At 37.3% G+C, this 25,367-nt stretch overlaps 1 protein-coding gene across 3 annotated transcripts in view; it reads left to right on the top strand.

Moving 5' to 3' along the window:
* Positions 1-25,367, top strand: part of ASB4 (ankyrin repeat and SOCS box containing 4) — a 129,186-nt gene that overhangs the window by 17,274 nt on the left and 86,545 nt on the right. For all 3 annotated transcript variants that reach the window (XM_060107606.1, XM_060107607.1, XM_060107605.1), the window contains 2 exons: positions 20,106-20,149; positions 21,389-21,531. In XM_060107606.1, the coding sequence (XP_059963589.1) occupies positions 20,106-20,149; positions 21,389-21,531 (187 nt within the window). The remainder of the gene's footprint in view (positions 1-20,105; positions 20,150-21,388; positions 21,532-25,367) is intronic.

Below are 25,367 nucleotides of genomic sequence, written 5' to 3'. Positions count from 1 at the left end.
GTTTTATGGTCATGTCAGATATTACTAGAGCTTTAGCCAGGAAAGACAATATGCATTACTGACCTATTTCTTAAGAAAAATAATAATAATAAATAAAATTTAAAACCCTATAATTTTGAAACCTAATAAACTTTTCTAAAAACTTTCTAAGCACAAGTTGTTAATGGATAGCAGCAATTTTAATTAAATATCTCATCTTTCAAAAACCTTTGTATACAAGCTCCAGTAATGCCACTTTATTTTGCCTATTTGTTCTTCAAGAAAGGATCATACATGGTAATTTTAAAAGGACACTGACCCAAGGACACTCTACTTCAATATTAGGGCCCTCCCAGTTTTGCTCTAGAATGAAATCTTTATGCCAAGGATTTTCACTTTCCCTCTGTTCTGCCTTCTCTTCCAGACCATGTCTCAAAGCCTGTCATTTCGCATCCAGCCTGGCTGCAGGTTCTTTTCTAGCAAAAAAACAAGAGTCTTAGCACCTCAAGAGGAATTCTACCTTTATTTTCTTTGAAAATAACAAGTTTCTTCTCCAGGCTACACTTGGAAAATATGATCTTGTATGTCAGGAGCTCCCCACCCCAGAGCCTTTTTACAAGCATGCCCTCCTACTTTCGTTGATATTCCCTAAACTATTATGTTTCACCTCTTGCCATGGTGATACTGACAAATCCAACAAAACTCTCAACATTAGTACCAAAATTACATTTGGAGTCTTATTTGTATTTTTTAGTTTTACCCATTATATAAAGCCCCTCAGATAGGAAGGTGGTTGGAAATGGTAGTGTTAGGAGAATGGCTTTGTGTTAGTATGAAAGGAGCAAGGTTAACTCCTGACACAGACTCGTTTTGAGACAACATAGAGAGTCAGAAGTATATCGACCCCTGATTATTGAACCCGGAATGGGTACACATGACCTGACAAAGGATTTTCTTTAATTTATTTTTTCTTACACAAGCAGCACATGTATGCTTTCACACTGCAAAATATTCAAATGTTACTGATAAAATTAAAATCTCCCTACCCTTTGTCCATGGGAAAATACTTTTCTTAGTTTCATATGTATTCTTTTCTTTGTCTATTATTTTCTTATATATGTACCTATAGAAACATATGGTATTATTGTGTGATTGTGTGTTCATGAAGCGATATTGTCAACTAGTTTTTCTGGTGCCTTGAGGATGACTTTTTTAGCACAGAAAACACTCTTCAGAGGTGATCTTTGTTTTTAATAATTGATCATTTATTAGTTATAGATTATGAAACCTATATCTTATGCTTGAAGAAGAGATTACAAATCTTAGTATTCTATTCATAGCAAATTTCAACAATCCCTTTAAGAGGTCTTTAATTAATATTAAGACCAATTTATAGAGTTAGGTATTTAAACTTCTTTATCCAAACTGTATTCATGAAACTAATATTCTGTTTCCTTTTAAAGTTCTACATTGTCTGATTTAACAAACAAAATTTTCCGGAGTAGTTAAATAGCTCATATATGAAATAAATTATACTTATAAATAGATGATTCTTAAATTCTCTTAATGTTCCATTAATATTTATGAAGCACAGACATTAAATTAAAATCACAAGCCTAAATAAATTATATAATACATTTTAAATTAGAATCACAAGATTGCTATTCTAATAAGCTATTATTCTATCAGAACAAATTTTGAATATTACAGGTATATGGAATATAAAATTATGCAAAATTCTGAATACTAAATTATTGAAAACACAGATTTGTTTATCTTGACATTTATATATTTACCTTCAAATTCTCTTAGGGTTGAAAGATGCTTACCTACTAAAGAAAAATTATGTTATTTCACATGATTTTGGGGGTTACTTTATTATATAATTTTGGGGTTGTTTTCTTTGCTTGATAGAGTTTTGCAACAAACAGAGGTTATAGACTTGCATAATTGGATCACTGTGACAATGATGTTATGCACTGGTCCTTACTTATATGAAAAATTGAAAAGCCAGTGACTCCAAAACTTCAAGAGTAAGCTGGCCACAGACATAGCTTACATGCCTGGATCTGAGTCCTGTCATTACTGGATTAGTCAGGGTTCTCCAGAGAATCAGAGCCAATAGGCTATGCATAGTTACATAGAGAGAGATTTATTTTAAGGAAATGGCCCATGTGATTGTGGAGGCTTGGTAAGTCCAAAAATCTGCAGAGTGGGCCAGCAGGCTGGAGACCCAGGAAAGAGGGGGCAGTTTGAGTCCAAAGGCAGTCTGCAGGAAGAATTCCTTATTGCTCAGGGGATGTCAGTCTTTGTTTTATTAAGGCCTCAAACTAATAGGATGAGGCCCACCTACATTATGGAGAGTAATCTTCTTTACTCAAAGTCCACCAAGTTAGTTTCATTTCAAAAACACCTTCACAGAAATAATGCCATTTGCAGTGACATGGTTGGACCTAGAGATTGTCATACTGAGTGAAGTTAAGTCAGACAGAGAAAGACAAATATCATATGATATCGCTTATACGTGGAATCTAAAAAATTAGTAGAAATGAACCTATTTACAAAACAGAGATGGAGTCACAGATGTAGAAAACAAACTTACAGTTACCAAGGGGGAAAGGTGGAGAGGGATAAATTGAGAAATTGGGATTGACATATACATACTACTATATATAAAATAGATAACTAATAAGAACCTACTGTATAGCACAGGGAACTCTACTCAATACTCCATAATGACCTATATGGGAACAGAATCTAAAAAAGAGTGGATATATGTATATATTTAACTGATTCACTTTGCTGTACAGCAGAAACTAATGCATTGTAAATCAACTATACTCCAATAAAAATAAACTAAAAAAAAGAAAAACCCACAAAAGCACCTTCACAGAAACATCCAGAATAATGTTTGACCAAATATCTGGGCCAGCCAAGTTGACACAAAATTAACCTTTTAATTACTCATGATTTAAATCAGATTAGATTGTGAAATCCTACACAGGGGGCAACATCACTTGATTAAAGCTTGCATTCCTAAGGCTAAAATAAGTAAATGCAGTTCCATTTAACTCTAAAGATCTTTGAGCTTGCATGAATCCTACCTGAATTCTTTTCATATGCTGTCTATCAATTTTTTTTTTTTTTTTTTTTTTTTTTTTTGCGGTATGCGGGCCTCTCACTGTTGTGGCCTCCCCCGTTGCGGAGCACAGGCTCCGGACGCGCAGGCTCTGGACGCGCAGGCTCAGCGGCCATGGCTCACGGGCCCAGCCGCCCCGCGGCATATGGGATCCTCCCAGACCGGGGCACGAACCCGTATCCCCTGCATCGGCAGGCGGACTCTCAACCACTTGCGCCACCAGGGAGGCCCTATCAATATTGCTTATCATTAAGCCCCATATAAAACTCTTATGAATATTTAAATTATATCTCTGAACTTGAGGTCACCTACGTATATTTTCCATGTTACTAGTTCTCACAGGAGTACTTTATTCTTTGATGCATAATATTCCTCTGCACGAATGTGCTTTAGTTTATTTAACTGACTCTAATTGATAGATATTCAAATTTTTGCTATCACAAATAATTATGCAATAAATAATCTTGCATGTGATTTCTTGTGCATAAGTAAAAATGTTTCTATAGGGTAAATGCCTAGAAATAGATTTGCTGAGTCTTAGAGTATGCCTATATTCAGTTTTAATCGATTACTACACTGCCTAATTGTCCTCCAGAGTGGCTATACTAAGTTAACACAATAGCAATATGAAAATACCTTTCCCTCTAATCCTTACCAATCAATTGATGTTATTGGACATTTTATTTTTGCCTGTTGCACAAAAAAAGGTATTTCATTTTCCTTTTTATTTGTATGCTTCTGAATCTTTGTGAGACCAAGTATCTTTTTGGATATTCATTTATCTTTGTAATTCTTCTGCAATTTGACTTTCTTATGTATTCATGGGTCTGTTTCTAGAATTTTTATTCTTTAAAAAATTGATCTCTTTTTCTTATTGTGCCAATAATGCTATTTAAATCACTATAGGGGCTTCCCTGGTGGCGCAGTGGTTAAGAATCCGCCTGCCAATGCAGGGGACATGGGTTTGAGCCCTGGTCCGGGAAAATCCCACATGCTGCAGAGCAACTAAGCCCGTGCACCACAACTACTGAGCCTGTGCTCTAGAGCCCACAAGCCACAACTACTGAGCCCATGTGCCACAACTACTGAAGCCTGCATGCCTAGAGCCTGTGTTCTGCAACAGGAGAAGCCACCACAATGAGAAGCCCACGCACCGCAACAAAGAGTAGCCCCTGCTCGCCACAACTAGAGAAAGCCCGCATGCAGCAACAAAGACCCAATGCAGCCAAAAATAAATTAATTAATTTTTTAAAAATTTAATAAATCACTATAGATTTATAATACAATTGCATATTAGATTGAACGAATTCTATTGCCCCAAACCAGTTACCTTTTTAAAGCAAAAATATCTTGATTGTTCTTAAAATCTTATACCTCCATATAAATTTTATAATTAGCATGTAAAAGTTTATGAAAAATCCTATTGACCTTAGATATGGGATACACTGAATTTATAGATTCATTTTTGGAGAATTGACATCTTTAAAATGGCAAATCTTACCCTCCATGAACTTGGTATTTATCCACTAATTTAGGTATACTGAGTAAAAGGGACAGTTGTAAGTAGGCCTTTAGTGATGTGGTGGTGAGGTGTGGGAAAGGAGGTGTTCTATAGTCCTATGATTAGGTCTCAGTCTTTTGGTGAGCCTCTGCCCCTGCACTGTGAACCTCACCAGTGCTTCTAAGTCCCCCCCACCTCCCCTTTCTTAGCTGGGAGAGGATGGCTACAGGAGTCTGGAGTTGAGTGTTTCCCTTCCCCAGGTTACTCTCTGGTAAAATAGTTTATCCCCGAGGGCAGCCTTTGTTAAGAAGAATAGAATGCAATGACACATTTCAAAAAGGTTATTTTTCCCCTCTGCTGCTAGAAGCACACGGGGAATTTTCTCTGATATTCACTGTGAGGACCTGTTGGAGCTCCTAGTGATAAAATTTACAAGTGTGGGACTGCCCCCCATGACTGGGTCTCCTTGGAGTTTTTAACTTTCGTACTTGTCCATACTAATCCTCTAGCAAGTCTTTAATGATTACAGTTCAAGTTTTCCTACCATGGCACTGTTTCCCAGAGAGGCTGGAAGGCATACTAAAAGGCAAAAACACAGTTTAAAGAGACTGAACAAGTATCAGAACCAGAGTCAGATATGGCAGGAATATTAGAATTATCAGACCAGAAATTTAAAACAACTGTGACTAATATATTAAGGAATCTAATGGAACAACTAGATAACATGCAAGAACAGACAGATAATGTAAGCAGAGGGATGGCAATCCTAAGAAAGAATCAAAAAGAATTGCTAGTGATCAAAATCACCATAACAGAAATGAAGAATGGCTTTGATGGGTTCATTAGTAGACTAGACACAGCTGAGGGAAGAATCTCTGAACTTGATATCCTAGTGGAAACTTCCAAAACTGAGAAGCAAAGAAAAAAAAAAAGACTGAAGAAAACAGAACAGAATAACCAGAAACTGTGAGACATCTACAAGAGATCTAACATGCATAATGGGAATACCAGAAGGAGAAGAAAGAGAGAAAGGAACAAAAGCAATATTTGAAGTAATTACGACTGAAGATTTACCCCAAATTAATGTCAGACACCAAACCACAGTTGCAGGAAGTGCAGAGAATACCAAGCCCTCTTTCCCTGCTTCAAGGAAGGACATGGTCTAAGGAGTAATTTATGCTCCAGAGTTCCCCTTGGAATCAGGCTGGGACTTCACATGAAATCACATCCATTTTTGGCTTCTTCCCTTTCCCTGTCCTTTTCCCATTCGCTTAATGTCTCTAGGAAGCCTTTCTTTAATAAATCTCTTGTAGCTGAAAAAATAAAAATTAAAGTTTAAATGAATGTTGAAATCTACCTAAAGTTTTACTTATGTCATTTGACATAATCATATTGCTTTAACTTTTAATGTGTTAACACAATAAATTACATACAGAGTTTTTTTAAAAACAGTGAACTCTACTTCATCATTTTTTAAAAATACACTGCCAGATTTGATTTGCTAATATTTATTTGGGACTCTACCTCTATGTTCTTAAGTGAAATTGACCTCTAATTTTATTCTTGGGCAGGATTTGCCTTGTTTACATTTAGAGATTGTAATAGTCTTATAAAATAACTGTCTTCTTGTGTAGTATATGGTCATATTTTGTAATGATCCATGGATTTTTGATAAATATTTATGTCTTTATTAGGTGCAGAATTTGCTCTGTTTCATATAAATTGAAACTTCTTAATGGTATTATTTAAGCATATATTTATATTTGTATTGCTCTGAACATTGTCTCTTCTCCATTTTTCCTAAAAGGACTTTTCTAATAGTATCTTCCAAAACTTCTATTAGATAAAATTTGGACCTTCTGGATGGATTGTTTGAGATTCTGTCTTCCTCTTCTTACTTTACATCTTTTTTATTGTGTGTGTGTCCTGTATTCTGGAAAAAAAATATTTGGGTTTTTCCTCCAGCTCACTAATTTGCTCTTTTTGTGTGTCCCATCTGCTATTCTACTCATCTATTGAATGATTCATTTCAAAGATGAAGCCTTTAATTCACACGATTGCTGGCTGATTCTTTTTAAAGAATTGCTGGTTAAAATACTCTTGGAATATACTGTATCAATTAAGCTTAGAATAAAATTACAAGTCCTTAAAATGGCCTAGATTGTCCTAGACGATCAGACTCCTGTGGATTCTCTGAACTTTCCCCCCTTGCCCATTCTGCTCCAAACACTTTGGTTTCCCTGCTGTTGTCAAAATTTCAAACCCTCCACACACAGATACCTGTTTCCCTCCCCTGCTTGCCCTATTTCCACCCCGCCGGACATTATAAGACTTGCTCCCACCACTATTCAGATCTCCACTTGAAGGATACCTCCCCATCAGAGAGAGAATCCCTGACTACCTTATCCAAAGCAGCACTTAATACCCTCAAAGACATATTCTCTCTCCCCTCTACTCCTTTCTTACTCTGCTTTATTTTTTATTTATTTGTTTATTTATTTATTTATTTATTTTTGGCTGCGTTGGGTCTTCGTTGATGCGTGCAGCCTTTCTCTATTTGCAGTGAGCAGGGCTACTCTTCATGCGGTGCACAGGCTTCTCATTGTGGTGGCTTCTCTTGTTGCAGAGCGCGGGCTCTAGGCACATGGGCTTCAGTAGTTGTGGCATGCGGGCTCAGTAGTTGTGGTATGCAAGCTCTAGAGCACAGGCTCAGTAGTTGAGGTGCACGGGCTTAGTTGCTCTGCAGCATGTGGGATCTTTCCGGACCAGGACTTGAACCCGTGTCCCCTGCATTGGCAGGCAGATTCTTAACAACTGTGCCACCAGGGAAGGTCCACTCTGCTTTATTTTTGTCCAAAACATGTTTTGTGCTCTGATATTTTCTTTTGTTTATATTTTTGTTGTCTGTCTCGACCAGGAAAAATTGAAATGTCCATGATGGTAGCAACCTTGCCTGTTGTGTTTACTGTGGTATCTCCAGAAATTAAAGTACCTGGTACATAACAAGGAAGCTCAGGAAATATGTGTTAAATAAAGTAGTGATGGTGTCTGAAGTCCAGTGTTGCCAGCTCTATTAACTATTTCTTCACGTGTGCATTCTTTCATGCATGGTACCTCTTTCTCATGATGCTGGCTAATCTCAACTGTTAAGTGGTCATGTGTGTATCTTTGTATTTGTGTTGCCCTGTTTGGCCATCCTGGGAAAGCTCCATCAGTTTACTCCAGCCTACATATGGGGGAGATTCATGAAATGATGCTGGGAGTGGACTGGCAGACTGCTTGCAGTCACTTGTGGGAGAGGCAGAATAGACTACTGATTGGGGTGTACCTATAGCTACAGGAGGGATGGACACTCTTCATTCCTCCTGTTTGTGACCATTATTCCAAGATCCTAGTACTTCCTTTCCAGTGGAGGCCTCTACATGTGTTGTTGCTGCCTGACGGTGGGCACCACTCTTGCTTGTTTCTTTACACAGGGAGAACCATGGAGTGGTTGACATACTTGACTGCTCCCGCTGTAGTAACCCTGTCATCTTTCTGTCCATTGCCCCAGGGCTCCCTCCTACTTCAAAGGTCTTTCAACCAAGTGCATGAAGCAGCACACTTTCCTTAAAAATATATTTTTAATTTTGAAATAATTTATGACTCACAAGAAGTTGCCAAATAGTACAGAGGATTCCCATGTACCCTTCACTCAGTACAATGTTGTCAAAACCAAGAAACTCCTTTTGGCACAATACCATTAGCTCAGGTGCAGGCCTCATTCAGATTTCACCAGTTTTGACATGCACTCCTTTTTTTAAAAAAATAGCTTTACTGGGCTTCCCTGGTGGCGCAGTGGTTGAGAGTCCGCCTGCCGATGCAGGGGATACGGGTTCGTGCCCCGGTCTGGGAGGATCCCACATGCCGCGGAGCAGCTGGGCCCGTGAGCCATGGCCGCTGGGCCTGTGCGTCCGGAGCCTGTGCTCCGCAATGGGGGAGGCCACAGCAGTGAGAGGCCCACGTACAGAAAAAAAAAAAAAAAAAAAAAAATAGCTTTACTGAAATTATGATTCATATACCATATGCCATACAATTCATATACCACAAATTCACTCATTTAAAGTGCACAATTCACTGATTTGTCATAAATTCAGAGTTGTACAACCATCAGCATAATCTAATTTTAGAACCTTTTCATTACATCCATAAAGAAAACCCATACCCATTAGCAGTCACTCTTGATTCTCTATCCTCCAGTCCTAGGCAATCACTAATTTACCTTCTGTCTCTGTATATTTGCCTAATGTTTTCATCCATTTTATAGCATGTATCAGTACTTTATTCTTTTTTATTGCCAAAAACCATTTCATTATATTGATGTACCACATTTTGTGTATCCATTCATCAGTTGTTGGACATTTGGGTTGTTTCCACTTTTTGGCTATTATGAATGATGCTGTTGTATACTGTGTTTTTTTTGGGGGGGGTAGTTCTATAAAATTTTATGACATAGATTCAGATAACTATCATCACAACCAGGATACAGCAATGTTCCATCATTGCAGATAAAGTCCTTCATTTTATCTCTTAATAGTCACACACTTTCCCCAACCCTAACCCCTGGCTACCACTGACCTGTTCTCCATCACTGTAGTTTGTCACTTTGAGAATGTTATGCAAATGGAATCATACAGTATTCAACTCCTTGAGACTGACTTTTTTTTTTTCACTCAGATAATGCTCTTGGGATCCATCCAAGTTGTTGCATGTATCTGTAGTTTGTTTCTATTTATTGCTGAGAATTATTTCATAGTATGGGTATATCACTGTTTGTTTATTGATTCACCCATCGAAGGACGCTTGGATTGTTGCCTGTTTGTTTTGGGCTATTACAAATAAAGCTTCTATGAACATTACTTTATAGGTTTTTGTGTAAACATTAGTTTTCATTTCTCTAAGATAAATGTCCAGGAGTACAATTTCTGGCTCATGTGATAGTTGCGTGTTTAGGTTTTAAGGAAAATTCCAAACTGCTTCCCAGAGTAGCTGTATCATTTTACACTCCCACTAGCAATTTATGAGGATTCAGTTTCTCCACATCCTCTCCAGTGTTTGCTACTGTCAGTACTTTTTATTTTAGCTGTTTTAATGGGCATGTATTGGTATCTCATCATGGTTTTAATTTGCGTTTCTGTAATGACTGATTGTATTAGTTTTCTATTGCTGCCCTAACAACTTACCACCACTTTAGCAGTTTAAAACAGCACAAATTTATTGTTTTATAGTTCTTTAGTTCAGAAGTCTGACACAGGTCCCATGAGGCTAAAATCGTGGTGTAGGCAGGGCTTCATTCCTTTTTGGAAGATTTATTTCCTTGACTTTTCTAGCTTCTAGAGGCCACCAGAGGCTCCTGGCCCTCCTTCCATCTTCAAAGCCAGCAATATCACATATCTTTGACCCTTCTGTTGTTGTGTATCTCTGACCATAGCCAGAAAAGATTTTCACCTTTTAAGGACTCATATGATAAAACTGGGCCTACCTGGATAACCCAGGATAATCTCCCTATCTCAAGGTCCTTAACTTTTTTTTTTTTTTAGATTTTTTTTTTTTCGTTTTTTTTTTTTTAACATGGAACATTTTTAAAGTCTTTATTGAGTTTGTTACAATGTTGCTTCTGTTTTATGCTTTGGTTTTTTTGGCCCCGAGGCATGTGGGATCTTACCTCCCCGACCAGGGATTGGACCCGAACCCCGTTCACTGGAAGGCAAAGTCTTAACCACTGGACTGCCAGGGCAGTCCCAAGGCCCTTAACTTTAATCACATCTGCAGTCCCTTCCACCAAGTAAGATCATATATTCACAGGTTCCAGAAATTAGAAGGTGGACACCATTTGGAGGCCATTATTCTGCCTACCATGTTAATGGTATTGAAAAATTTTAAGTGTACATATTTTCTATTCCCTTTGGTAAAGTGTATGTTCAAATCTTTTACCCATTTCTAATTAGATTGTTTGCTTTACTGTTGAGGTTAAAATACTCTTTACATGTTCTGGATATGAATGTTTCATTGAATACATGATTTGCAAATATTTTCTCCCGGTTTTTGTTCTGTGTTTTTATCTTCTTAATAGGGTATTTTGCAGAGCAAGCATTTCACATTTTGATGAGCTCCAATTCAGTGATTATTTCTTTTATGAATCATGCCTTTGGAGTCATATCTAAGAACTCTTTACCCAACTCTAGGTCACAAAGATTTTCTTCATGTTTTCTTCTAAAAGTTTTATAGTATTACATTTTACATTTAAATCTGTGATATATTTGTCCAGAAGCAACTAATATTTTCATCTTTCTGCATAATCAGGACTTTCTGAGCAAAAATGACTAGCAACACAGGCTAAAGTTTTAAGCATTTTATTCCCATAAATTTCCCTGTATCACTGCTTGAGCTACATACCACAGATATTTTTAATTGAAATTTTTATTGAGATAATTGTAGACTCACATGCAGTGGTAAGAGATAATACAGAGAGATCCCTCATACACTTTGCCCAGTTTCCCTCAATGGTAATATTTTGAAAAATTATAGTATAATATCACAACTAGGTAATTGACATTGATGAAACCCATTGATTTTATTCAGGTTTCCCCAGTTTTACTTGTACTCATTTGTATGTGTATGTGTATTAAGTACCATACAATTTTATCACCTTTGTAGGTTCACGTATCCTCTACCACTGAGCAGTTCCATTACCACCACCACAAGGGTCCCTTATGTTGCCCTTTTACAGCCATACCTCTCTCCTTCTCATCCTTCCTTTCCCCACCTCCTCACAACCACTAGTCTGTCTTCTTTTTCTAAAATTTTGCAATTTCAAAAATGTCACATAAGTGGAATCATACAGTATGCAATTTTGGGGGATTGGCTTTTTAGCATAATTCCCTGGAGATTCATCCAAATTGTTGTATATATCAATAGTTCATTTTAAATTAATTGCTGAGTAGTTTTCCATGGTCAATGTAACTGTAACAGTGTAAAAGTTTGTTAAACCATTCACCTGTTGAAGAACATCTGGACTGATTCCAGTTTTTGATTATAACAAAAAAGCTTCCATGAACACTCATCTATAGGTCTTTGTGTGAGCATAAGTTTTCATTTCTCTAAGATAAATGCCCAGGAATGCAATTGCTGGGTCATGTGATAGTTGCATGTTTAGTTTTTTGAGAAACTGCCAAACTGCTTCTTGAAGTAGCTGTACTATTTTACATCCCTACCAGAAATGTATGAAAAAATCCAGTTTCTCCAGATCCTCGCCAGAGTATGGTGTTGTCATTATTATTTTTTTTATTTTTTATTTTAGCCATTCTGGTAAATATGTAGTGATAGATATCTCATTGTGGTTTTCTACAGTTCTGATGTGCTGTATTTTCATTTTAATTCAGTTGATTTAAAAAGTTTTTCCTTGGGACTACTTATTTGACACGTGGATTATTTAGAAGTAGATTGTTTGATTTCTAAGTGTTTAGTGATTTTTTTCCTTTCTTTCTGTTATTGAATTCTAGTTTGACTCCATTATGATCAGAGAACATACTTAATATGATCTCAATTCTTTTAATTTCTTAAGGTTCATTTTATGATCTAAGAAATAGTCTTTTGTGGATGTCCCAAGCACACTTAAAAAGAAGGTGTGTTCTGCTGCTGTTGGGTAGAATGTTCCTATAAATATCAGTTAGATTTCTTTGGCTGGGTATTGTTTAATTCTCTTAAATCCTTCCTAACATTTTTTTCTACTATTTCTACTAACTTTTAACAAAGGGGTATTGAAGTCCCCAACTGTGATTATGGATTTCTCTATTTCTTCTTTCATTTCTGTAAGTTTTTGCTTCATGTACTTTGCAGCTCCCTTTTTCATGTGTTTTAGGCTATTTATACTTAAGGTAATTATTGATATTTCAGAATTCACGTCTGACATTTATTTTGTGCTTTGTTTATTCTCTTTACTTTTCATTCTTCTGATTTTTCCTTTCTTGTCTTTCTCGGTGTTGCTTGAGCATTTTTTTTTTTTTCGTATTCCATTTTGATTTATCTACAGTATTATCTCTTGAGTCTGTCTCTTTATTCAGTTTTTTTAAGTGGTTGTTCTAGGTGTTACAATAAGTATATGCAGCTTATTGTAGTCTATTATCATCAGTATTTTACCACTTGAAGTGTAATGTGGATGCATCACCATCATTTAGGTCACTTTATTCTCCCTCTTTATAATATAGTTGTCTTAAAATATTACTTCTACATACACTGAGAACCATATCAGACACTGTTATAACTGTTAAACATGATTTTTTTAAATTGCAAGGAAAAATAATCTATTGGACTTGCCAATATATTTTATCCTTTAAGTTGTTCTTTCTTCATTTTTGATGTTCTTTGTTTCTTTCTGTTATCATTTTCTTTCAGTATGAAGAATTTCCTTTAGCTATTCTTTCATTCTGCTGGGGATAATTTCTCTTTAATTTTTTTTATCCTCAAATTCTTCTTATTCCTGAAGCATATTTTTACTGGATATATAATTCTGGGTTTGACAATTCTTTTCTTTCAGCACTTGAAAAATTTTGTATCACTTCTTCTGACCTTCATGATTTTTAATGAGTAACCAGCTGTTATTTGAATCATTGTTCCTCTGTAGGTAATGTGTTGATTTTTACCTAACTGCTTTCAAAAGTTTTTCTCTTGTCTGTGACTGTGATGTATTTAGGTATAGATTTTGGAGAGTTTATTCTGTTTGTGGTTTGCTCAGCTTCATGAATCTGTAGGTTTATATCTTTCATCAAATTTGTGAAGTTTTTAGCCATTATTTCTTTGAATTGTTTTCAATACTGCATTTTTTTTTCTTTCTTTCTGGGACTTTGATAACATGAATCTAAGATCTCTTGTTATTATTCTATAGGTCCCTAGGGCTCAGTTTATTCAAAAAACATTTTCTCTATGTATTTTTGATTAAATAATTTCTGTTAAACTATCTTAAAGTTCACTGATTCTTACCTTGTGTCTCCATTCTGTTATTGAGCCTGTCCAGCGAGGTTTTTATTTAGATTATTGTATTTTTCAGTTCTAGAATTTCCATTTAATTTTTCTTTACATCTTGTATTTCTTTGCAATATTTTCTGTTTTTTAAAATTTGTTTCAAAATTGTTCACAATTGCTTGTTAAAGCATTTTAGACAGCTTTTTGCAAATCCTGCTCAGACAATTCCAACATCTGTGTTATGTAGATGTTGTCATCTATTGATTGTCTTTTCTCATTTGGTTTAGACTTTCCTGGTTCTTGGTATGACAATTGTGTACTGTACCCTGGACACTTTGAGTATTGTTATGAGACTTTGGTTCCTATTAAGTCATCTTCTTTAACAACCTATTTAGGTTCAGAATGCATATCCTGTTACTCTTTTGGTGTACTATAGTTCAAATATCAGTTTAGTTTATCAAGACTCTGCCATGCTATTCTGATCTGCTCTGCTTCGGTTACCCAGATGACTGTACTACATCCCACAATCTCTCAGCACTGTCTGGGTGTATGGAAGGGTACCACCTCTTTGTTTCATGGCAAGTTTGGAAGACACGGTTTCACCCTCTGACTCATGTGGTGAGGGTCATCTCCTTGTTACTACAGTGGGAAGAGTGGAAAACAGAGCTCTGCCCCCTTGGTCTGCCACGGCAGTGCCCAGTGTGGTAGGGGAGAGGAGTGGTGCTTTTCCTAATGTTCACCCCCACCCAGAACAGGCAGGTATGGTTAAGGAGTTTGTGTCTTGTTGGATCACCTTTTCCTGGTCCTCTGGCTAGAGAAAGCAGACTTTTCTTGGGGCTGTTTTCTGTCTGTGACTGTTGATGTTTCTAGGTTCTCTAGCATTCAGGCTGAGGTATTTATGAGGCAAGAAAAAACTCAGAGAATTTACTGCCAGGTTGTTCCTCAAGTTCCAAGGTCCCTAGCCATTCCACTTTATTCTCTCCTTCCTTTAGAGTCTTCTATAAGTGTCTTACTTTTTTTTTTCCCAAGATTTTTGTTGTTGTTGTTGTTGTGATTAGTGGGAGAAATAAAATGGAATGTGTTTACACCATTTTGTCTGGAACCAGCAGTCTCCAGAGCAGCACCCTTTGGTTTTTTTTCCTCATATTTAATTCCATTTTTAAATTTTTTCTAGGATTCCCCCAAAGTTACCCATTTATGTTTTCCTCTGTGGTAATGGATTTGAAAATCACACATCTTTTCTGTTATTTCTAGTTAATCACTATGGAAGGGAGAGCTTCCACATGGGATCAGTTTGTCCTCTAGAACAAGAGTATAAAGAACATTTGTTTCTGTGAATTTATTTTATGTAAAGGGCTTATAAAATATAAAATTTAAATTATTTAAAACTCTCTTAACAAATCCTGCTTATTGAGAATAACAAAATTACATGCAAAGAAACACTAATTTCAGCAAAAATATATGCATCAATTAATAAAGCATTTGAATGATTAAAACTGGGATTTTTTTCTAGCTTTATATATATAAAGAAATACCACAGAGACAAAGTGAGCTATTGGATTGAGCTGCTTTTGAGAAATCAGACAGCTATTGATTGGGGAATCGTTACTATGGTTGACTCCATGGCAACAGTTGAGATGAAAGGTGAATACAAAGGGGGAAGAGAAAGAACTTAGGTGAGAATCCCAAGTAAAACCCAGAGAAAAGAGAAAGAAGAAGGGTCTCAGGGGGACTTCTAAAAAGATTTGTCAGAGGTTTAAGAGGAAGACTGGAGGATCGGTGAGCTCTATATAACTACTGAGATAGAAAAAAAAAAAAAAAGTACCATTTTGAAAAGAACCATGGATTGATATTTGTCTTCAACTTAATCATCCATTATAATAATTACTATTACTTACAATTTTACCACAGAAATTAACATGGACTATTTGAGAAACAAAGGTGTAAACTATGACCGTTATGGGCATGTAAGGATATTGATTAAAGTGGAAAGATGCCCTATTGCATTAAAGAGCTTATACAAATTATTTTATCTGATTAGTGTGAGTTTAAGACAGATGGATAAAAATTTTGTAGCTTAGTAAAAAAAAAAGAAACATTGACAGGTTTCAACATACTTGTAAGAATGTTTTATTTATTTACTTCTCCATAGCAGTTCAGTCCTTCACTATATAGTTGAGAGTATTAATTTAGAGGTTGTCTATTACATCTTTTTTAGTAAATTAAAAACTAACACGTAACCTATACCAGAAAATGAAGTTTAATTACTTTAAAAATTCTGAATTATATTATTGGAACATAAATGCATTTATATAACTTTTAAGTAATTACAATAACATTAGTAATGAATAGTAAAACATTACCAAAGATTCTGTTGGATCTAAGTTAATAAATGAATTTAAATTATAATTAGTAGCTTGTGAGCAAATGGTGCTTGAAAACAACAAATGCAAATAGTACTTGAAAACAATGCCTTAAATATCTCCCATATTTTGTAATTATTAATTAGCAAACTACTCTTTTGCAGATTGGATCAAGGAAAGCTTCAATGCAGCTAATGAAATTATCATAAATTTGAAATTAGTCTGGCCTGAATTAATATTCTATTCTAAAGCTAAAAACTTGATTTACATTTTAAATTTTAAATGCTTTTCATTTTCTTTCTTCAAAACCTTTCCTCAAGTCTGACTATTTTGTTAATAGTCAACCTTTCTCTCCATGAGACACATCAGTAGTAAATTGAATGAAATCAGGATTCTTTTCAACTCTTTGAGAACTCATTTAAATGACTGGTACAGGAGTTCTGTGCACCAGCTTTGAAGACATTTTATGCTACCAATCTTGACTTAAAATGATCTCAATTTACACAGACTAGGGAAAGGTAAGAAGTCGTATATTTATTGTCAATGATAAGTTATTTTTTCCAATATTAAATTCTAACTTAAATCCTATAAAGAACATCTAACAAAATCTTTAGTTCACTTGAAGGCTGGATGTGTGTTACCTTTACAATATTGCTATATTCTGTGTTTTCTGTTACAGTAAAAAAATTAAACAGTCCCTGAGAAGAATAAGAAAAATAGTAATATGTATGTGTCAATTATATATCAATAAAACTGGGGGAAAATGCTAATGGTAAAATATGTGAAACTATAGTACTTCATTCTTTTCTGTTCCATTTCAAATATTATTTCATACCTAGTATTCCTACATACAAAATCATTATTATTATAGACATATTTTATTCTGGCCATACCCAGTCACAGCCAGGCACAACTGGGGTGGACTCCTGGAGTTCCTGGCCTAAGTGCTTGATCCTGTGCTAGATACTGAGATGTCAGCAATCAATATGATGCTATCAGTCCAGTTACGGAAAACAGATATGTGAAAACATAATTTTTATGGAATCCAAAAAGCAACAATGAAGTATGTTCAAAATACTATGGTAGGGGCTTCCCTGGTGGCGCAGTGGTTGAGAGTCCGCCTGCCGATGCAGGAGACACGAGTTCGTGCCCCGGTCTGGGAAGATCCCACATACCTCGGAGCAGCTGGGCCCGTGAGCCATGGCCGCTGAGCCTGTGCGTCCGAAGCCTGTGCTCTGCAACGGGGGAGTCCACAACAGGGAGAGGCCCGCGTACCACAAAAAAAAAAAAAAAAAAAAAAATACTATGGTAGGGCTTCCCTGGTGGCGCAGTGGTTGAGAGTCCGCCTGCCGATGCAGGGGACATGGGTTCGTGCCCCAGTCCGGGAAGATCCCACATGCCGCGGAGCGGCTGGGCCCGTGAGCCATGGCCGCTGAGCCTGTGTGTCCAGAGCCTGTGCTCCGCAACGGAAGAGGCCACAACAGTGAGAGGACCACGTACCGCACAAAAAAAAAAAAAAAAAAAAAAAAAAAAAAAACTATAGTAGTGCAAAGGAAGAATTTATAAGCCTGTAGGAGTCACAAAAGACCTTCCAGATCCCTGGCCTTGTCTGCTTTCAAAGAAGTATCAACTGAGGGCAATTCTTCATGGTTAGAATAATGCAATTTAATTATAACAATGAGCTGCCGTTTATTGAACTCTTATGTACTAGGCCCTATCCTATGCCAAGTAATTAATATGCCCTGCTTTGGGTATAATTCACACAACAATCTCATATCATAGGTATTTTTATCATCCCCATTTCATTGATAAGGAACCTGAAGTTTGGAGAGGTGAAATAGCCAGTCAAGGCCACAGAGTTCTTCTAAGATGTGGGGATGGCATGGTGGGGACTTGGGTCCAACAGGTAATGGCACATAGCAGGGGCCTCATTTAATATGTCAGAGTGTGAATGGTGACTGATCTCTGTATGGGGATTTGTTGCATTATGACCAGGTTCAGGGGCATGGATTACTAAAGTGTGTCTTTAGGAAACTAAGGAAGATAAAAGAAATAAAATTAAGTCCTGAGGATAGCATCCTAGAGCAATGGCTTTTGTGCAACAGTATAGCTTACTTTACCCCATGTGTGTCTGGATTCAAATCCTGCCTCCATCAATACGGCTTGTGTGACCTTAAGAAAGTTATTTAACCTCTTAACCCTTACTCCTCTTCATTAAAAATACATGAATTATTCTGTGTTAAAACTCAATAGTAACCGCTTAATAAACGTTAAAATTCTTACTATTGACCTCAGAGAGTGGGGTAGGATGAATTGGGGGATGGAGGTCACAAACCCTCAGAAATACTGTGTAAAATCATATGTGGGTACATAGAATTATAGAGAGGATGGGAACCTATATCTACACACAAGTGTGCAAAAACATCATATTCAATAAACTTTAAATCAAGTTAAACTTGACCTCAAGCCCCCATTCTGCCTTGGATGGCAGGAAATCCGAGCTCGGTCATTACCGATACTCTCCCAGCCCCATCCTTGGACAATACAAAGCTTCCCGAACTTTCCGGGAGGCCTCCCATGAATGGATTGGCAGGTTGTGCTCTGTACAACCTCAGGGGGACAATTCACATCTCAAGAGGCTTGACCACATTCCTGAAACAGGAGGGAGGAAAAAATAGAGCATGAAACAACCCACCAATTAACATTTCAATAAATTATCCAGCCACATGCATTTTTTTTTTTGAGGGAAGAAGAAAGTCCATACCTTTCATTAGATTCTCAAAGCAAAGAGAGAGTCTGATTTGATCCAGTAAAAGAGATGGGTGTCAAACCTCTGTGCTCCACAAAGCAGGAAAACATCACATTTGCATTGATTATAGACCCTTTTCATAGTGCTGACACATCTATGAGCTTTGAGTGGCCTCATTATTTTTTTATTAAATTGGGTCAGGGTGGGGGCCCCCCATTCAACCTAAATGCAGATGGGGTCATTGTGACTGAACCGCAATATACACAATAGGTAATAAATTCTGGGAAATGAAATCTGTCATCAGACCACTCTTTCATACAACAGAAAACAAGATGGGGTATAACATTGGGACTTGAGGCAAAAAAGTCTCCAAGATAAAGAGCCAGAACTGCATTCATTGAGTTATAAAGCATTTGGGGGGTGGGGGGCTCTTCTTTGGACAGAACAGGAAAGGGCCAGTATTGATTCAGTAAAAAGTATGTAAAACTACTGAACAGAAGACCATGTACATAATGGAGGGAGTTTGTGGAATACGCGATGATTTTGCAAATAAATGTGGACACCTGAATAGCCGCTTGATTATCAGCCTCATCTTCAAATACAGGGAGAGAGAAAGTGCTTTCTGAGGAGTAGTAGAAAAAACACTCAGGTTAATGAAGAAAGCCTATACTAAAAGTCATATCTGTCATTTTAAGTGCTCATTACAATGGTTATTTTTACCAGCATTTAATTTTTATAAAATTCAATTCATCAGACCTACATGATTAATCACCTAAGTATGACTAGATAAAAATGGGTACTAATAAACAGTAAGAGAATGTCTAAGTCCCATTTTTAGCATTGTTCTTGCACTAAGTAGTGTCCACTTCTTACATCCCATTGCCTTTGGAAGAATCTGCAAGTCCCTATTTCATGACAGTTGAATTTAGTCTTTTGTCACATTGATTTCAGCGTTCTTTAATAATTAGGAAAATCAATGCTTTCAGAGTTCTGACATGTCATACAATCGTACTTTACATTTTTTTATCATCACAAAAAAATCATCCATACATACAGATAGCTGAAGATTCTTCACTAATGTGCATGGTATAATACAAAGTACATGAAATTTGAGTTAGATTCAAATTATATACCCTGTTTCTTCTTTCTTCTTTGTTAAGTGGGATTACAGTACCTACCTTATAGTACCACAGGTAGTATAAGTAAAATGTCAAACACAGTGTCAAGATATGGTCAGTATTGAATAAATAGTAGTTTTCTTACTTCAAAGTAAAAGTACTAGACAACTGATAATGAAGACTATTTTATCTTGTGAGTTCTAGAACTGGAATTTTTGATCTGGAAAGGCCCTGAATACGAACTTTTATTTTACAGATGTGGAAACTGAAGACCCGAGGAGGTGAAAAGACTTGTTTAAGGTGAAATATCTAGCTTTCTCATTAAGTAACTGTTTGCTGAATGAAGGAATAACATTACATCATCATCAGAAACCAATTTCCTGTATGCCAAGTAATGATCTATCTCTTACAAGCATGGTGTATGACCACGTGTGACAATGTGAAATGTAAAATATGAAAAAGATTGATAAGATTTGTATGTATCTTCTTCTTAAATATATTTTTCATTGAAATTATTGAAATCTATGTATTAATTGCACTTCACACTTAACTAATTGTTTAGGTTAAAAATGGCATTGATTTATTGTTCTAATCAATTACCTACTTATACTTTTATAATTATTATATATTACATATTTTTAAAAAAACTAAGTCACACATGGCATATTATGACAAACAGTAGGCCATTTAATTGCTGGTTCATTGTCCAGTCATAAAAAAATAGAATTGTTGGAAATAAATTCATTAGTATAAAATACAGTTAATTTGGCATATTTCTGATGTTCAGAAGTTAGTAGATTTTATTTTCTACTCTCAGTCTTATCAGATTTATATACAAAAAATACAAAATGGTAGATTTCCATATAAAAGAAGAAGGCATTATGATGTATGAATTTTAAAATAGTGGTTTCCTAGAAATTGCACTGAGGCAGTCCTGCCTTCCTGGGGTTATTCAGCAGCACTTCAGCTTATATAATTACCACACTAGCCTGTCTTACAGAGCCCACAAGGCACCCAGATTGGTCACCATGGCAACAGATTCTGAATCAGAGTAGCCCATCCTAATACAGTGCACAGAGCTTCTTCTTGGAAAAAGTTTTTGGTTTTTGTTTTTAATTTTAAACACATTCCCCCAAATTACAGGTATACAATTTCTGAATTTTTGTTCTAGTTTCGTTATAAGTGTAATCTGACCATTAAATGTCTGCGCACACAGTTTCTTGAAAAGCGAAGGAAATATAATGCAAATATTTAAATACAGATCGCTTTTTCATTCTGGGCACCATTTTGAAAAGAAGAAGATAACATTTCAGAATAAAAAACACCTGAAGAAATAGCTGTGGGAGGAAATCGACTCTCTTTGATCTTTATGTTGCAGTAAAAGCTCTTTTACGCTTATTTTTAAGACTCTTAAAATGCATAGATCTAAGCAAATTACTGTTTTTCCATTAAAATTTTTAAAAAATGAACAAACATGTGTAGCAAGGGCCACATTTATAAGCCTTGTGCAATAAAATTCTCTTTTTATCTATCAAGCAGAGAGTACACAGATTTGCTCAAGATTCCCTGTCTACCCCTGCACCGCCAGGAGGACAGTAAAGCCTTGCAGAGGCTGCATCGGCAGCTACTTTCTCATTTCTTGTTTGCTGTGTGGACAGACATTGCAGCTGTGGTGACTGACGGTAAGAAGAAAGACTGATGATAATTTTTGCACTTCCCCATCCATTAATTCATTTGAAACTAAAGGTAGGGTTTTCTTCCCTTTCTACCAACCCCCCATTAGGAAAGATATTTATGTTTTATTTAAAATTCCTTTCTAATCTGTCACCAAACAAGAGAAAGAAATTCACACATAACTCATAGTATATTACCCTGCTTACAAAGTAAGCTCAACCTTTTGTTTGTTTTCTTCTAGAGCTTTAAATTCAACTCCTGTTTTATGCCATATTTCCATTTCAGCCATCATTGACACCAGAGTGACTTGGTTGTCGATGACCTCTTTGAAATGTCTCCTTTTTTCCTTTCCCCTTTGGCTCCATTCTTACTGTGTTTTCTGAAGTATCTGTCCTGCCCGAATGCCAGCAGCCCTGTGACTTAGGGAAGAAGGTACATTTAATCTATTCTACAGAGAAACAGATGCTCCCTTCAACGAACGTGGCTGGCCTCACAGAAAACAGGGCTGGAGTTTGAGTCAGTTTTGATCCCCAGAGCTCCTGCTTCAGGGCCCATGTTATTTTCCCTTCTCTTTCCTGTGGGCTTCCTCATTTGCAAAATAATGTGGATTCCAGTTCCTGCTTTTCTAACTACTGGAAAGAGGAGGAAGGTCAGGAGTGGCCGTGTCAAGGACCCTTGCTTGACACGCTGAGGAAGCCCCCTCTATTTCCACAGCCTCTGGTATACTTAAAAATGAAGACATGCCAAAGTAGGGTTGTACTGAACTTAAAATATTTACACTTAGCAATTACTTTTGTAGGAGGAACAGAGGCCCTCCAATGCTGTTAATGTATCTCTGTGAACATATGTATCTAACCTCATTTGGAAATATAAACAAATGTCTGATGTTTGGCCTGTAATGAATTTGAAGTCCTGGCCCAGTACCCTCTTGCCTCAGTGGAGGAATGCCCCTACCCCCAACATGAACTTCAGGAGTCCAGAGGACAGTGATGGTAGCAACAGAAGATTTCAATTGGGACAAAGGTGGCAGGTTAATAACAGCTAATACCGTAGAGCGTTTACTGTGTACCCAGGACAATTCTAAGTATTTTATGTGTAACATAGTTTGCTTTCTTAGACAGCTACTACTGTTACCCACATTTTTATACATGAAGAAACTGAGTCACAGAAAGATTAAATAACTTGCCCAAGGTTGCACAACTAGCCATGGTACGGAGTCTGTACTTTCAAGCACTGTGCTACTCGATCTCTTACTGAATGCAAAGCAGAAACCACAAGGACCAGAGGGGGAGTGTGAGTGTCCTCAGACTCACAGCAAAGGGTGGTGTGTGGTGTGTGGTGGTGGCAGCATGACACAATATCACTAGTAAAACTAGGCGGGGCTCAGCAATGCGGTCCGTTTTGATTCTACCCCCGTCTGATGGGGTGGTTGCCCCCAGGGCTGCAGGAGGTGGGGAAAGAAGGTTGACCCCTGCACTCATATCCTCCCCCCATAGGCCATATGATGTGTTTAAACCGTAAGTGCCATTTTTCAATGACACCTGGAATCAGATCTAGCTTCATAGGCATGTGACTTGGGCAGTTGCCCAGAGCCCTGTGCTCTGAAAGATCCAGCACTTGTATTAATCCTCTATTGTCACCATCTTGAAAGTCGTCGTAATTTCTAAACAGGAGATCCCATATTTTCACTTTGCACTGAGCCTTGCAAATTATGTAGCCATTCCTGTATGGAGTCCTGAGCAATCTGGAGAAGTTTGTACCTCCGATTTACCAGGAGAGACAAGGTTCTATTTCCTGTGATTCCTCTGGAACTGCAGTGCTATAAATCTGCAGTTGCCTGTCAGTGGATTTGCATTTTACTGCAATGTAATGCTTGTCTTCCCAGGGGAAAGCAGTCAGCTCTCACTAATAGGGCCTTTAAGGATGTTCTGCCTAGGTCCACGTGCATAGCCTTGAGCAGAAAGGCTCAGGACAGACTCCACATTCAGCAGTGGGGCTAACTACAAGAGAGCCTCTTTGCAGAATGATAAAACATTAACACCTCAGCTAGATTTGCAGCCGGCCCCAAGCAGTGCTCCTGCAGACTCACACAGGTCCAACTCTACAATTTCAGCTCAGGTCCTCCTGGAAACTTCTATTTCCCACCTCACAGTGTTTGTAGAATTTAGCCATGCTATAGTTAAGTCAAGATTTGCCAAAACTTGTAGAGAAAATTCAAACCGCCTCAGTACAAGGAAGCTAATCTGATAAATCCTCCATTTCCTTTCTCAACCCTCCAGCAGTCTGGCACTAGAATAAATGATTGCTCACCGGTGGCGAGTTTCCATGGAATCAGTCGCTCCTGAGGCCTTTTGTGAAGTGAAGGGCAGTGAGCTGATTCTCTGCACCAGGGCAGTAATGATACCAGTGAGCAGAAATTCTGTGGGGGGGGGGGGGGAAAGCCAACTTCTCACAGAAGACAAAAAGAGAATTTTGTGCCTCTATCTTTCAGAGGAGCCAGAACCCTCATATTCAAGGAGATATTGGGGAGGGGCTGAATTAATAGTGATGGCCAACATCTTCTAGCATTTACTATGCCCCAGATACCCTTGTAAGAGCTTTACATATGTCAACCCAGTTAATCCTCCCAACAAGCCAACGAGGTAGGTATTATGATGATGTCCATTTTAAAGGTGAAGGACCTGAGGCACAGAGAGGGTAAGCAGTTAAGTCAGGAGAGCAGCTGCGCGGCCTCGGCCGTAGGAGCCACAGGTTCATCCAGGACAATAACAGGCAGTGAGGAGTTCCTGGTGGGGCCGGCTGTGTGTGCAGCTGCTGAGTCTGCGTCCTGTTTGTCCTCACAATAAACCCCCATTAATGAGGGAAGCACGATTGGTCTCCATTGCTCTTGCAACCTGAAAGAGCCTATAGAATACAGATCCTATTGTGAATGCTTTTGTAATTTGGAGGTTTCTTCTTCTTTTTCTTTTTTTTTTTGTAATAAATGGAATAATCAGCCCCTTAATGTATCCATAGGGAATTCAGGAGAGGGATGAAGAAGCGGCTCCTGTTTTTGAGGCATTTGTAATCATTGTTGGATAGACAGAGCCAACAGATGGGGAACAATAGTGAGAGACTCAAGGGCTGGTGGAAGCAAAGAGTGTGGGAAATCAAAGAAAGGAAGGTGTTTACTCACTGACTATCAGGTTAGATGGGATGGGGGATGGAAAGAAGAAACTGGGTGGCTTTGGACACATTTCCTCTTTATACTTCACCTTCAGCAACTGTAAAATAAAGCCATAAATTATCTCAAAGACTCTTCTAGGATTCTTCAATGAATCCTGACCTTTTCTGTAAAGCTGGCTTTTTATGTGTGGTATTTGCTAAAAGCAGAGGCACACCTATAACAGATAGGGCCCAGACTGTACATCACATGATCAGGTTGATACAGTTTCCTGACCTCATGTTAGCTCCCAAGAGCATACGTGTCCTGAACTGTAGCCCATTAGCTTTTCTTGGCTATTCAATTGAATGATTACCCCAGCCGTTTATATATATAAATGGCCATTTGTATTTTTCTCTGTTTTTTTGGCCAAAATATAAAAATAGGATATACATAGACTATAGCACTTAATAGTATCTTATATGTTTTGATATTTTAAAGAAATAAGATTTATCAAATGGGATAGTCAGTCATCTCACTCATTATCATTTAAATTTCTTTTCTTGGGTCTTTGTTTTTGTATATTTCTTCCACATTCTAAGTTACTGTAGCCCCCAATAGCTGGTTATGATCACTTAACATACAGTTTCAAATCAATGAGGTCTGTGATGGAAATAAAACAAATTCTAAAAACTCATTTTT

The sequence above is a fragment of the Mesoplodon densirostris genome, chromosome 9 (assembly GCF_025265405.1).
Source record: "Mesoplodon densirostris isolate mMesDen1 chromosome 9, mMesDen1 primary haplotype, whole genome shotgun sequence".
Classification (NCBI taxonomy): Eukaryota; Metazoa; Chordata; class Mammalia; order Artiodactyla; family Ziphiidae; genus Mesoplodon; species Mesoplodon densirostris.
This window is presented reverse-complemented; position numbering and strand designations above follow the sequence as displayed.